Source organism: Puma concolor, chromosome D4 (genome assembly GCF_028749965.1).
Source record: "Puma concolor isolate L17-30 chromosome D4, mPumCon1.1.hap2, whole genome shotgun sequence".
In the NCBI taxonomy this organism is placed as follows: domain Eukaryota; kingdom Metazoa; phylum Chordata; class Mammalia; order Carnivora; family Felidae; genus Puma; species Puma concolor.
In genome coordinates, this window is record NC_141679.1 from 6,628,465 (window position 1) to 6,644,878 (window position 16,414).

At 35.2% G+C, this 16,414-nt stretch overlaps 1 protein-coding gene across 7 annotated transcripts in view; it reads right to left on the minus strand.

The window, feature by feature from the left end:
- Nucleotides 1-2,922: 2,922 nt before the first annotated feature.
- Nucleotides 2,923-16,414, minus strand: part of JAK2 (Janus kinase 2) — a 164,498-nt gene continuing 151,006 nt past the window's right edge. For all 7 annotated transcript variants that reach the window (XM_086684883.1, XM_086684884.1, XM_086684881.1 and 4 more), the window contains 4 exons: nucleotides 16,219-16,391; nucleotides 7,436-7,553; nucleotides 6,010-6,123; nucleotides 2,923-5,551 (listed from right to left, as the gene is read on the minus strand). In XM_086684883.1, coding sequence (XP_086541009.1) covers nucleotides 5,444-5,551; nucleotides 6,010-6,123; nucleotides 7,436-7,553; nucleotides 16,219-16,391 — 513 coding nt within the window. In that variant the 3' untranslated portion in view covers nucleotides 2,923-5,443. The remainder of the gene's footprint in view (nucleotides 5,552-6,009; nucleotides 6,124-7,435; nucleotides 7,554-16,218; nucleotides 16,392-16,414) is intronic.

Sequence of the window (16,414 nt, forward strand, 5' to 3'; positions counted from 1 at the left end):
CACCTCCTCCTGAAATGAGACCCAACTTTTTAACCAATCTAATCTATTCTCAAGACTGAGGAAAGCACTGCTGTTTGTAGCAGGCATCATGGCTTCAAGGTGCCACCCAGGCCCTCAGGACTTGTGGTCCCAAGGGAGTCACCACGGTGTGCTCCGTGGCATCTGGAGGTGTTCCTACAGATGATGAGCAGGCTTCTAGGCTAGAGAGGGAGGTCATGATGGCTGCACAGAAGGCACTGGACCCATACAATATACTAGCCCCAAAGGCAGCTTCAGGCACCAAGGAACACCCTAATTTAGTCCCATCTATCACCAACAAGCATCTGTGAAGAGGACAACGGTGCCCTCATCTGGTTCTGGCTGCACAGAGGCAAAGCCCAGCGAATGCCTGGCTGTGGAACCCCTTATAAGCACTAACTTATAGGTGTGTTCTGTGAACTTTTTTCTTTCCAATCAAGACTGGCCATTGCATTGACTCCTTCTCCCCCCGCCCCCGCCAAAAAAAGACTGAGATTAGTTCAGTGAAACTATAGAGCAATCTATCAATCAACTCAGCTTCTGGACTATAAAATGAATCTGAAATTTCAAAGGCAGACCCGAAAGGAAGCAGACTATGGCACCGCAAAATACGCTTCTTTGGCATAAGGATTATTTTGAGCTGATCATTTTTAAGAAACAGGATATACAGCAAAAGCTCTGGAAATCTAGTGAAAGCTCTTTTATATGGGAAATCTCCATTAGTAAGGGTATTTTCCTTACCAGAAAGACAAAGATGACTCTACTTCATAACAACCTTACTCCTGTTTAGCTGAAGAAGGTACTCAAGTGAGAGCCTGGCCTATTTGGGAAGTTACTCAGTTCTTTTGGGTATCTCACGTATACAGGAGGCATACATGTTATTAAACTTCTGGTTTTTTCCTGTTTTAAAAAAAAAAAAGAAATGTTCTGGCAGGATTTCTAGGAAATAGTGACTGTTATTTTGTTTTTAAAGTGTTTTCTGAACAGTAGTCAGTAAGTGCAGTCATTTAACACAAACCACTTCCCATTTGGCATTTAGCTTTGGGCCACCAGCAGCTTGCAGATCAAGGGCTTGGACACCTTGGTTATGCAAATTAAAAGTGTTAGAGAGTTCAGTTATTTGTTCCTAAGAATCAAAATGAGGTCTTTGATTCTGTAAACAATCTTCCTTTTTTCTCCAACCATTGAGGGGTCTTAAAAGTTACTAAGGACATAAAATAATAAACTTTGTTTTAATGTACTTAAAATTTGAGATAGCTATAAAGATTCACTGTTATAGCAACCTTCAACAAAACTATTATGCAGAGGAAGAAAGTATCCTCTGTGTATTTCAAGCCAAAAAAGAAAATTTCAAGTACATATTTTCACAACTGAGTGCCTTAAGGATTAGATTTATCTTTCTCATTTTATTTTCTTTACTACAATTTCCTTAATCTCTAATATTTTTAATTCTAGTGAATAAATTCTGACTCACAATATTATACATGCTACTGGAAAATTCACATTCAGAGATTCATATACACTCCAAGCATTTAAAAGAACCTAAGCCTTTTCATTAAAAATACTATCCACCTAATTATCTTTTGTGTGTGAAAAGCATCTAAACATTTTCATCTGTGTATACAGCTGTACTTGAAAGGGCAATTGATCAAAAAATTTTTCTACTGTATACTTTTCATTTGTCTTTCTAGCACTTGTTCTGATAATGTCTTCTCACGTGTGCTGACGATCTGCATTCTCACCTGCCTGCTGTCTCGGTAATATCCTGCTATATAGCATCTTTACCTTGTGACCTCACTCTGTTTACTGTTATTTACCAAGAGTCATATCTAAAAGCTATGCTTCTGTTCACATTGCTCAAAACCGACCTGCTTGACCCCAGTAAATAGCATCTATAGGCGTGCTTCCTAGGCAAGTATTAAAATTAAAACCATTAATGCAATCTAAGAATATGGATAACTGGAACAGGCCCTCTTAAAGCTCTTCTAATGCTTATTTTATGAACCTGCTATAGTTACATTAAAAAAACAGGATGTTAAGCAATCTGCTATGCAAAGAAAGGACTTATGATGGAATAATGATCATCAACAACTTTTAAAACCATATTAATAAAGACTGGTGTTTCAGTTAGAAATAAGGCATTTCCTTATAGATTTGGAAGACTGAAAAAGAACAGTATTCTAGGGCCTGCACCACCCAAGCAATCCCATATGGCATAAATACAATAGAAATTAACTTCTTAACCTAAAAAATAATACACAGTAATAAAGTAAAAATTGATAAATCACAAAATTAGGTAATTTAATATTTAGGCTATAATGCGCATTTTACTAAAAATTTGATTCATATGAAGAGTTAAAGGCTATATGATATGCATATTACATAAACTTGATTAATATGAAAGTTTTAAAATTCTCTTCTCTGTCATTCTGAAATCTCTCTGAATGTTACTGTCAGCATCATGAAACACTTAGTGCTAGTTATCTTGAAATTAAGTACAACCAACCCAAATCTGGGAGTAAACGCCAAGTATTTTCTCAGATCCGTACTGTGATATTTTTCTCAAATAGAATGAAGCGTGTCACATATAACCCACCCTTTTGTTTGGCTAATCCTGCTGACTTATACTTACTGTTATTACTTATTCTAATACAGAAAACCCAAAGATCTGTAATAAGTGGTACTGAAAAATTAGAAAAACTTTCATTAGAAATAATTTAAATACCAGAACTGGAGTGGATACAGAAATGGTCATAAAGAGCACAGAGTAGTTGATAGCAGTCTTAGGAAGTGCTTCTTAAAACATTGAAAGATATGTTTACTATGATGAAAGGCTTTCTCTGCATATCCCTTAATCAGGGTGTGCGCCCCACTTCCTTGGTTAGGTGACAATACAAAAGAAAATAACTTCGGAATATTTATTACGTCGGTATTTCAGTTTTGTAGAAACATGCTAAACGCACGATGAAGAAAATAACACAGTCTCAATAAAGTGACCACGTAATGCCACCCCATGGAGAATGGCTCCCCAGGTATAGAACTGTAGGTATTTCCTTATGTCTACTCCATAATAAAACTATTTAAATAAAATTTAAACATCAGAAGTTATAGTTGTGATAAAAATTTCACTTGACTTTGAAGCAGAAGTCTTGAGTCATGAGAAAGCACTCTTCCACAGAAAGTTATAGTATTACTGGCAGCATATACATAGGTGACGTGAAACAATCACTATTTCCCAAAGTAAGGAGCCATGGACGCATCGAATGATTTATATAAAGACTACATAACTTAATATACTGCAATATTACAGAATTGTAGAAATCTAAGAAAACCTTTATCCTCATTTCTTAAGAATATTCATTTGAAGAAACATTTTGGCATTAATTGGTACGATAATTACTTACCTATTTCTTGTGCAGAACCAACTGAACAGGTGCAGGTTAATTTCTCTTTATGTATAACCAGAATAAAAATTTAAACACTGCAAATCCTCAGTGAATAATAATTCTCTTGCAAACTCAGAGTTTTATAATAAGGTAGTCATCCCACTCTAAAAACTTCAGAATGTTTATATGGGATTACTCTCCCTAAAACTAAAAAGTGAAACATTAAGAAAGAAAAATTTAAAGCAATCTAGTTAATACCTTTGTTTTTAAAAACAAACAAAATGTTATAAACCTTTAAAAATCCACTTTTCAGCACTTAAGTTTCCGAAATCAAGCATATTATACGATGTGCTACTTGTGACTTGTAAAGTAGCAGCATGGGGGATCTCTTAATTGCATTATGTACACAGGTCCTTGAGGAGTCTACAAATAAAAATCATATTCAACTTTCATCACGATATCAGAAATCTTTTAAAATCTAATATACTATCATTTTAGATGTTTTCTGCATTTGGTTACCACTAAAATGCTTTAAAGATAATGTAAAAAGCATTTCTTCCCTTTTCTTCCTTCCCACCAAAAAATTTCAAACTTTATGTATGAGGCATTTTCTTATATAATTTGCATTTCAAAGCCAGCTCCAAAAAATAGATAATCCAAAGCCTTAAGTACAAGTTTAAAAAAAAATAGCGTATACCACTGAAAATGAAGTAAGAAACTATTTTCTTTTTAACTGAAATACTAGGTATTTTAAACTTTGTATAAATAACACACACAGACTGCCCCTCTACCATACCAAGCGTCTAAAGAGGAGTAGCGCTAAAACAAAGGATGACAACAACCAACACTTACATGTATACTCTCATTCTTCTTAGACACATACATTATGAATTTTCTACTGGCATTCTTGAATAAAGTTGACAAGCATACTTTTTCACCAATTTATTCTCATTTCTCCCTTGTATATAAGAATCTCTAACAAAAGGAAATGTCTTCAAGGATTTCTGAAATCCCTAAAATATTCTTTAGCAAAAAAAAAAAAAAAAAAAAAATCCTAACCTATCAGGCATCTCAATAAGCATATACATTTAAAAAACAATCTATTTTATGGCTTATGCTTCAATTTAATGCATGACCAAAGTCCCAGGGATTGAAGAATCTTATTAGCAGCCAAGAGCTAAATGGATGACAATATTCCTCACATTGTAATCTCAAAATTTTTAAAGAAAACTATTCACTATAGTCTTAGAAAAACTTGGAGATAATTCTATTTTAAAAACATACTTACCACAAACAAATACAAGGGAGACAAATAAGAAAATAGATTGTGTTGTATCTTTGTAAACTTGTTCCATTTCAAAATGTATTCTTTAGGGTCGGGGAAATTTCCTATACAAGTGAAACTAAATATTTGTTCCCTTTGCTTTGAAAAATATTTACAGTACATAGAACTACAAGCTAAAAGTGTACATCTGCTTATATTGCTGGCCAGTGATATAAATGAACAAGAACACAAGGTGCTTATTCAATTATCTGAGCATTATAATTTGTATAGTGATGTTATTGTAGGTCAACTATGGAAAAATTAGAAAACATTAATGAACACCAGCCCTTGTGTAAAACACCACACAAGATGCCAAGGTATTATACATTCACTGTGGTAAAAACTGTACATATGTATTCTGTGCATCTTCAGCATTGCAAAATTTACATTACAATTTTTTCATCTTTCAAAATTCTGAGTTCAAAAAAGTCTATTTTTTTCTTTTGCCAGAGAAAAGTGATGTTAACTGATTGACTGGGTCTGTGAAACTGCTTATAAAATTCTTTGCTAAGGTCTTTTCATCAATGTCTTTTACTGATGTCCTCGTGAAGAAAAACTAAATTTTGCAAGTTTTGAACAGATATTTCCACATCTTTGCTGGCTAGCATCATGATGTACATAATAATTGTATATGTAATAATAGTCCACAGTAATGTGAAATACAAAACTTTGTTCTGTTAAGTCTATTTTGGTCTCAGAGCGAAGTTCATTTCTTTCATCCAGCCATGTTGTCCCTTATTTGATCAACTCGAAGAGCTAGGTCTCTAAAAGAGGGACGCTGATTTACATTATTGTTCCAGCATTCAGTCATAATCAAATAAATCTATAAAAGAGAACATAAACCAAAATTATAATGAACACAAGGTGCCATCTTTTAATTGATGAAGACATGAACGGAGAACTAACTTAATTTTCCTATGTAGGCTTATGTCATGGCTATGCCTAGATCCACAGTCATATGATTATCCAAAAGCTTAGCAAATTAAATGTCATCAAGTGACGTGAAATCCTTGTGAAAAGGGAATGAAAACATCTGATGAATGTGGATAAAAAATGTTTTGTGGGGGGCGCCTGGGTGGCTCAGTCAGTTAAGCATCCAACTCTTGATTTTGGTGTGGGTTATGATCCCGGGGTGTGGGACTGAGGCTGACTTCAGGCTCCAGGCTGAGTGCAGCCTGCTTAAGATTCCCTCTCCCTCTCCCTCTGCCCCTCCGCCTCTTGAAAACACGGGCTCTTCTCTCTCAAAAAAAAAAAAAAAATGTTTGTTTGTTTTTTTGTTACCTCATCTGGGCATCCATCTGGTCTTGGTAATCTTCCATTATTCTTTAGGAGTTCTATCAAATGAAACACAATCATCTGTCCTTGTTTGTCATTGCCAATCATACGCATAAATTCCTGCAATATAAATCCACTTTTCAATAAGTTTTTTTTTTTGGTATATTTAATTTGAACCAGAATTCTTTCTCAACTTCTAGTAAATGTGAAAAATTCTGTATATGTATGTTTTCCTATATGCTTGAAACCTTTTAAAAACAGACTATTTTGAAGATCAAACCTTCCTTTTAGTCATATTTCAGAAAAGACAGTGCCATTTCCATAACTATAATATATTTGACACAAATTCCCTGAGAAGAGCCCAAAAGAAGTGAACTAAAAGATGTTTACTTTGGTTTTTTGATAGTTGTCTTAACACATCATATTATATTTCAGCTGAAATAAAATTTAGATTGTAAAAGAGAACATAATAAAAAGAACACAGAATGAATATTTAAGCATAAATGCAATGGAGATAAAATGCTTGTATGTACAAAATTCCTAAAATTAAAGTCTGAACTATGAGCTAGAGAAACATTTACAACAAACGCATCGCTTATTGAAATACAGAGAATTCTTACAAGCTGGTAAGAAAAATTACTAACATAATAAAGGGCAAAAGCACATGAGATAACGCACACACACATATACTGATTTCAAATACCCAAAAACTATGTACTCAATCACACTAAAGGGAGAAATACAAATTAAAATCAAATAACTATAACTTCTATCAATTTGACAAAACTGCATAAAATACTAGCAAATGATAAAATGTATGCTCTTATGCACTGTTATTCGGAGTACAATCTGGTATAGCTTTTCTGAAAAACATTTCGAAATAATCAAAAACGTTTGAAAGAGTTCCTAATCTTTTACTTATAATTACACTTTTATTCTAAGGTGATAAGAGATAAATATTTATGTATGACAATGTTCACTATGTTCATTGAAGTATTACTTAAAAGACTGAAAAATGGAAAACTGGAAAAATGGAAAGGAACTATAGCATGGATATTTACTTGTATTAGTAAATATTTACCACAAATACAATTTCGAACTTTTGGATAGCATTTTATTGTAAGGATATAGTTTCTGATATTTTCCTTTTTTAATTATCCTTTATTAAAAAAATATAGAATAGACAGGGAAAACTATTTTTAAACGTTTAACTTTTTCAATAACTTCTGGAATGAATCAATTAATTAGGTTTACTAAAAACCTTTTGAAAATGCAAGTTAATTTAATGAACAAGTTTAGGGTTATTTTGTTGGATGTTGTCTTCAAATCACCAATAAGAGGGTATAAAATGAGTCCTAAGCTTACTATTATTCTCTGGGAGAAGCTTTTCCCACGTTAAAAAAAGCCGACGGTACATAAAAAGCACACTGACCGCTGGTGGACTTTTACTCTTCTCGATGTATGTGAAAAGTTCATACAGAACCACTCCAAAGCTCCAAACATCTGAAGCCACAGAAAACTTGCTCTCTGTCAGTGATTCTGGAGCATACCTATAATGTATGGAAAGCATTTGTAAGACGGTTTCTTGAATTATAATAGCACTGTATGGTGACAGATGATAGCTATACCTGTGAGCACAATGTAACACAGACTTGTCGAATCACTACGCTGTACGACGAATGTAATGAACTAGACTTCATTAAAGAAAAAAAAATTATGTGATATGCCAACTCTAAATTTAACCTGAAAATCATTGGATTAAAAAGGGTATAAAGAAAAGTTAACATAAGTAGGCCTAAAGCTGCCATCCTCAAAAACGCTCGCTTGCAAGGTTGACAAGTGACTGGCGCCTGGGAACTAGATTTCTGAAGGGCTGCCACAGCTCCTAAATGGCAAGGGAGGCTCACTGTGCCTGAAATGTTTCTGCAAACAATATGGTTTACAATGAACACCTGTCTTCCTTCCGGCAGTCTGGAATTGTGGTACATGCCAGGCAGAGATTTTGTTGGGGGAATTACATGTGTCCCGTGTGACTTTTCTGGGACAGGACCCTTGAAAGTTTGTGTTTTCCTCCAGGTGTTGCCTCAGATGGCTTTTCCCTTCACTGATTTTACTTTATATCTGTTCTCTGAAATGCATCACAGCCATGAATAGGACTGTATTCTGAGTCCTAGGAGTCCTCCTAGTGAATCATCAAGCCTGCGGATGGTCTTGGGAAACTGCCAAAGATAACTAAGTACCTTCCTGGAACTCTAAAGTACCTGTAAAGTACCTTCCAGGTACTGAAATTTAAAAAAAATAAAATAAGCTGCTCTTTGCAAGCTAAAACTTGAAATGAATCGAGATAAGTTTCCAACTGGAAAAAAAAAAAAGCTTCTAAACTGGAACAAGACTAAAAGCTATTAATATAAACACCTGTTAATCAGAAGGGGGTAGGGAGGAGTGCCTGGATGGCACAGTCAGTTGAACATCCAGCTTCTGCTCTGGTCATGATAAGATCAGATCATGATCTCACGGTTCCTGAGATTGAGCCCTGCATCAGGCTCTCTGCTCTTGGCACAGAGCCCGCTTTGGATCCTCTGTCTCCTTCTCTCCCCCTCTCCCCTGCTCACGCTCTCTCTCTCTCTCAAAATAAATAAACTTAAAAAAAAAGTGGTGGGAGAAGGAAGCAAAGTCACTGGGGAAAACAGTGTCATTGTCTACTCAAGTCTCAACACTATCCAAGGGAGGATTTGGGCTAATGGAATGTGAATATCATGGTTCCATTGTTAAGTTATCCTTATTATAGAAGATAGTGACAAAGATCTGTTTTAGACTGGTGAGATTAACTATATGAATTATGCAAATTTAATACCTCCTTCAAAATCCAATTTAAGCTTCCTCACTTCCACAGATCCTTCTCTGACTACTCAAGGTCTTAATGAGCTCATGTTACTCAGTTTCTATAGTATTTATTGTTGATACTATAGAATTAACCATGCTTTTTTATATATATTAAGTTTTTAAAAAATTCTTATCTTTAAATGTATGTTAGTTTTATCCCACAAATGGAATAAAACATTCTTGAAGACATTCTATTTCCCCAACATTTGCAAAACAGTCTCTTCCTTTGGTTTTCATGAAAGCACTGTCTACAATTTCCTCCCTCATCTCCAAGGCTGTTTTCCTCTCTCCCATCACTTACGTAAGGATAAATACAAATCACAAAGGAAAAAAAAATCAATTCTCCCTGTGGAAAATGAGGGAAAAGACTCTTTCTCCTCTTAGAGCATTTACTTTAGAAAATTTATCATTGTAAATTCTTTGTGTCTTTTGAAATATAGGTAATTTTTTTTTTAAAGCTTTTGCTTAAAAGCCTCTTGCCAGCTGTATGATCCAAAAATGTTTCTCAAGAACCTGGGAACCACCTCTCCGGAACGTAATCATCAAAGAAATAGCACCCAACCTCCCAGTTTTTGTGGGACAGTAAGAGTTTAACTTGCGGCAGGTGCCTCCTTCCAAGTTGCAAAACTATCTCCTCCCATAAAAACATGAGAAGTCTATCTGTCCTGTGGGTGATGACAATTAGTTAACACAGACAGTCACTTAAGATAAACTATGTGTGATGTCAACTTCTCTTACTTGAGGACTAGCTATTGTTTATCTTGACAACATGTACGTAATGGGTTGAATCTGCTCGGCCACAGAAGGAGATGAGATTTCTTTCTTGTCTTTACAGTCTCTTAGCAGATCACTTGTGTGATGCACATGACGCTCAGGGTTAAAGCTTATTCAGTAATAAAACTTTCTTTTCTATCTTTGTGCAGAGGTTTACTGAATTGGGAGGAGATTTCATTTCTAATTATATTTCCCCAACACTTTCCTTCTCCATTTTCTAAGTTAGGGTTTCCCAAGGTTCTATCATCAAACCTTTTTGTCAAAACTTTCCATTAGATAATATTCATCCACCTATATACTAATGTCTCCTAAATTTATAACCATATTTTTGAACTTTCTTTTGTGTTTCGACTTACTGAACATTTCCATATTAAATAAGGTTCTTTAGGCAAAGAGAACTCCATTCCCACTTTTCCAAAACCTGCTGGTTATTTTACTTTCCTTATGCATTGAATGCCATCAACAATCTAGCTTACTTCCCAGGTGGAAATCTTAAGATTTTTTTTTTTTTCTTTTGATTTGAGAGCGAGAAAGAGAATGCACTCATATGAATGGGGGAGAGGGGCAGGGGGAGAGTGAAAGAATTTTTTTTTAATGTTTACTTATTCTGAGAGAGAGAGAGAGAGAGAGAGAGACTGACCAAGCAGGGAGGGGCAAAGAGAGAGGGAGAAAGAGAATCCCAAGTAGGCTCTAAGCTGTCAACACAGAGCACAATGCACAGTTCAATCTCATGACCATGAGATCACAACCCGAGCCAATATTAAGAGTCAGACGCTTAACCGACTGAGCCATCCAGGCACACCCCAGGAGAAAGAGAGAATCTTAAGCATGCTCCAGCTCAGCGTGGATCCTCCATGAATCCAAAAGCCTGCTTCAACAGAAAAATATTCTAGCAGGAGCATTTTTCCTTTATTTTTTTTAAATTTTTAATGTTTATTTATTTTTGAGAGAGACAGAGAGACAGAACGTGAGCAAGGTAGGGGCACACAGAGAGAAACAGAACCTAAAATAGGCTCCAGGCCCTGAGCTGTCAGCACAGAGCCTGATGCGGGGCTCAAACTCACAAACTGTGAGATCATGACCCGAGCAGAAGTCGGATGCTTAACCGACTGAGCCATACAGGTGCCCCTCTCCTTCAGTTCTTAACACCAACACTTAGGACAAGCTAAAACTTGTTGTTAGCTTAAAACAAAGAGCACTTTTGAATAACAAAAGCAATGTAGATAGCAAGATTACATGAAATTATAACTGTTTAAAAGATATGATGGCTATATCTCATGTATAAAAACTGTATGAGTTCTCTTTAATATTTCAGATTTAGTGTTCATTACTCAATAAATTAGTTAAAACCTATTTTATCAACTCATACATCTGAAATATTTATACAAAATTTACCCTCATTTCATTATATAAAACATTTAACACTTGCTAATATAAAAATAAAACTATTCCAACGGCCTAATTAGTTTTTGGCAGTATATAGCTTTCCATTCCATTAAATACACAGGAAAATTTTGATCATGATAAAAATGATGTTATTTCTGATTTTTACACTAACTTATTTAATGTTTCTCCAAAGTCAAACATGAGTTTGATACATACGTCTCCCCAACACAATTACTAAAGGAATAATAAACATTTTACCGTATACATTACTTCATATATTCTAATCTTAGCTACGTTTTATTCTGTATTATTTATTGCAAACTAAGTAATAAGAAAGGACTTATCTTATTTTCATAACAGTATAAGATTAATTATACAAGATATGTATCATCTTAAGCTTATCTTGGCTGCCCTTGTGATTTATTTTTCCAGACATGCAGGGAGAAATAGAGGGCCCAAAGCTTACATAATTTGGGGCCTTTCTTTATAACAAAAAATACAAAATTAAGTATGAAACTGAGTATTTAAAAATAGAAAAGAAGGAATCTTGAAAGGAAGGTGCTCTGGTGAATATGCTTTATTATAAACATGGCTCCACACATGTGTCCTGCAATTTATTTTTTTAAATAATATTTCACAGTTTTTTCTTTTTAATGTTTTATTTTATTTTTGAGAGAAGACAGAGCCAGAATGCGAAGCAGGATCCAGGCTCTGAACTGTCAGCACACAGCCTGACGTGGGGCTCGAACTCACGAGCTATGAGATCATGACCTGAGCCGAAGTCGGACGCTCAACAGACTGAGCCACCCAGGAGCCCCTAATATTTCACAGTTTTAACACACTTACTTCTAGAGTTGAACAATAAAGTCAGATTTTTAAAAAACTTTTAGTATACTTCCCAGAAATTGAGGAAAGGAATGACTTTAATGATTTCACTTTTGAAAATCAAGGGGTTTAATTCTTTACTTTCAATAAAATTCAAAAAAGGAATGGATTTAATGAAGTTGCCAGGTAAGAGTTAATTTTAATGGTACTTCATTGTATACTTTTTTGCTCCTTATCTCAGAAAGAGTCACAGAAATGAATATTGTTATAACAAAACTCTTTCCATTCCTATATACTTATTTACACAACTTTTCTCAGTGTTCACATCTACAAAAAGGCAAAATAAACAGAATTTAAGCTGAATCTGGTCCCATGATAGAAATTAATATTCATACAGGGATATATGAACTAATCGGAGGGGAAAATAGCTCCATTTATCTTATTAAGAAATACCTCCAGGGGCACCTGGGGCGCTCAGTCAGTTAAGCGTCTGACCTCAGCTCAGGACAGTTCCTGAGTTCAAGCTCCACATAGGGCTCTGTGCTGACAGCTTTCGGAGCCTGGAGCTTGCTTGGGACTCTCTGTCTCCCTCTCTCTCTGCCCCTCCCTCGCTCGTGCTCGCTTGCTTTCTCTCTCTCTCTCTCTCTCAAAAATAAACATAAAAAAAAGAAGTGCTTCCAATAAAAAACTTTAAACAATTATCCAATTTGTAATTTATTTATATTGCATTGGAACACTGTATCCTGATAATAACTTCAATGATAACCCAACCCAGAAGAAAAATGTGAATACTTCTGAGTTTTGTGGTCACAGGAAATTTAAAAGTTAATTTCAATTTACAGTAGCTCCCCCCCTCATCCACAGTTTTGCTTTCTTGGGTCTCAGTAACTAGTGGTTAACCACAGCCCAGATGCAGATGATCCTAACACCACGTCACAAGGCTTACGCCATCCACCTCACTTCATCTCATCATACAGGCACTTTATAACTCACAAAGAAAGGTGAGTTCAGTACAAAAAGATACTTTGAGAGAAAACAAGAGAGAACAATTTCACATAACTTTATATTGTTATAATTATTCTACATTATTAGTTGAAACAATGAGAGTGAAAACACAAATAACCTCTTAGTGTTATTATGAAAATACCTTTGACTTCCTGGACCCCCTAAAACAAGAACCTGGTGTCCCCACACTTTGACAATTTCTGTTCTCCACCAAAAGTAGATCTCTCTTCCTAAAATATGAATCTCAACATGATATTCCCTTGGATGAGGCCTGTAATTTGCTACCTACACACGGTCTACTGAATGAGGCTTGAACTCATCAACACGGCGTACCAGGCTCAATCCCTTTCGGGCCGCCATCACTCCCCGTTTGCTCTGGGACTGTGCCACTCACTTCCAAGTCCCTGCCCCTCTAGTTCTGGTCTTCCTCCTCAGGGAACACCTTTGCTCTTCTCTACCTGGTAAACTATTAATCAATAATTGAAATGTCACTTCCTGGTTGTAGTTTTCTCTGATTAATTTAAACCCTCAGGGGAAATATCCACATTCTTATGTTTTCCCATTATATTCTTCATTATTGCACTTATGATATAATGATTGCAATGACTGGCCACACTGCAATGACTGACCACACATTTGATTTTTTTTTTTTTTTTTTTTTTTTTATCTATGAGCTCTGAAAGGGAAGGGATAATGCGTAGTGGACCTGTCGGCTGAATATGCCTGCCACATCAAACATTTCCTTTTTAGTCTGGTTTTCTTGGTAACCAGGCACAGTTGTTTGTTGTTGTTGTTGTTGCTTTTCTGATGCTGACCCTATCTTCATATCCCAAGCTCCTTGTATGGTGTTTGGAACAGTAGAAACTTAATAAATGTTTATCATATTAAGTATGGCCAAACTGCTTAAAATCCATATAACTAATCTTTATGGATTTCTAGTTAATTCCATTTAACTTCTTTAATTTCTCATCCTGGAAAAAAAGAATTAAATTCATGTATCAATGGACATGTCCAAAGCAGATAAGTATAGATGAGTCTTATTTTCTAGTTTCCTTATACTCTAAAAATAATTAGATGATGATATCACCAGGATATTCCTTAAAACTTATTATTATGAAAAATTTCAAACATACACAAATAGAGAACAATAGACATTCATTTCCTGCCTTGTTTTATTAGCCACCCCCCTATCTCTACCCCATTGAATTGATATGAAGTGAATTATGGACATGAGAGTATTTCAGTCATAATTATTTCAGTATGCATTTCTAAAAGATAAGGGCTTTTCTTTAAAATACTCACAATGTCATTAAATATTACTCTTCTGTATAGTAAGATTTTATTTTAATACCAGTTAATTAACTTACAGAGTAATACTAGTTTCAAGTGTAAAATATGGTGACTCAACATTTATATGTAACACCCACTGCTCATCACAAGTGCACTCCTTAATCCCCATCACCCATTTAACAACCCCCACATCCCCCTCTGATAACCATTTGTGTGTTCTCTGTATATAAGAATATGCTTCTTGGTTTGTCTCTCTCTTTTTTTTCTCCCTTTGTTCATTTGTTTTGTTTCTCAAATTTCACATGAATGAAATCATATGGTATATGTTTTTCTCTGAGTTATTTACTTAGCATAATAATCTCTAGCTCCATCCACGTCTTGCAAACGGCAAGATTTCATTGATTTTATGGCTAATACTCCATTGTACATATATACCACATCCTCTTTTATGCACATTAATTTTATTTCCAATGACACTGGGGTGTATAAAGTGAAATGTGAAGTCTCTCCTAATCACATTCCTCAGCAGTAATCAGTATTTCTAGTTTCCATTCTTTTTTTTTTTTTTTTTTTCTTTAGAAAGAGAGAGTGTGCCAGCAGGGGAGAGGCAGAGAGAGAGAGAGGATCTCAAGTAGGTTCCACACTCAGCAATAATCCATTTGTTCTAAATCACTTGTGTTTTCTTACCTAATTTCCTTCCAGACTAACAATTTGTAATAGCTGGGATAAGTTGTAAAATTTACAGATACAAAATAAGTGAAGATAACTAACAGATATGGATGGGCAATGAACTTAGCAGTAGCTAACTAAATAATCTACATATTTCTAATAAGTCTGATGAATCTCAAATTTTCATAAATGGACAGTTTTAGTGTTTATATTAGTAATTCTAACTTGCAAGTCAGAAACCCAAAATGTAAATAAAACATAAAAATGCAAATAAAACCAAAACAAAACCCATCCCTTAACAGAAACATCCGATTTCAACAACATAATCTTAATAGTATTATTTTAGCAGATAAATAAACCAGAATTAAAGTCTATTTAGATTTTATCACAAATCAAAACATTTAAATACATTTTCAGCGATTCATCCCTATAAAACAAAATGCACCATTAATGAACTAAGACATAAAAAAAGACCTTGCATCGAAGCACAAATCAATAAAAACAACAATGTACTCCACATAAAAAATCAGGTTTGTATGCTCCTCACAATTCACAATTTTAAGTGAAGATCAAAAATTACCTTTAGCTTTGGGGCACCTAGGTGACTCAGTCGGAGAAGCATCTGACTCTTGGTCTCGGCTCAAGGTCATGATCTCACAGTTTGAGTTGGAGCCCTGCATTGGGCTCTGTACTGACAGCGTGGAGCCTGCTTGGGATTCACTCTCTCCCTCTCTCTGCCCCTCCCTCGCTCACTTTCTGTCTGTATCTCTCAAAATACATAAACTTAAAAAAACTACCTTTAGCTTCAAATTGCTATAAAATGTTCAGTTAATGCTGGATTAAAGCACCATCATGGTTAAGAACGCTTAGGGGAGCCTGGGTGCCTCAGTCAGTTAAGTGTCTGACTTCAGCTCAGGTCAGGATCTCCCGGTTCATGAGTTCCAGCCCCACATTGGGCTCTGTGCTGACAGCACAGAGCCTGAAGCCTGCTTCAGATTCTGTCTCTCTCTCTCTCTCTTTCTCTCTCTCTGCCCCTCCCCCACTCACACTCTCTGTCTCAAAAATAAACACTAAAAAAAATATTTAAAAAAAAAAAAGAAAACTTAAAAGCACAAATTCTGAGAACAGACTATCTGGGTTTTGAATCCTAATTCTGCCATTTGTCGGTCTTTTGACCTTGAGCAAGCTATTTAATCTGTCTACACTTCAGATATGCTTAAGATGGACAGAATACATATTCTCCAAGGGTTGTCGTAGAGATTAGATGAGATAATCCATGAAATGCATTTAGCCCAATGTAAGCATGATAAATTTTTGCTATTATTATAAATCTATAAATGATAAACTATGAATAATAGTAAATTTTCGCTAAAATATACTCACCAGAATATGGGACTTTCACCAGGTTCTTTCACTTTGTAGTATTCTTTGTCTTGTGGCAAGACTTTGGTTAAACCAAAATCTCCAATTTTAACCCTGTTTTCATTCTCCACCAATATATTCCTTGTTGCCAGATCCCTGTGGATATACCTTTTTGTACCAAGATACTCCATGCCCTATGGATGAAATAACATTTTTA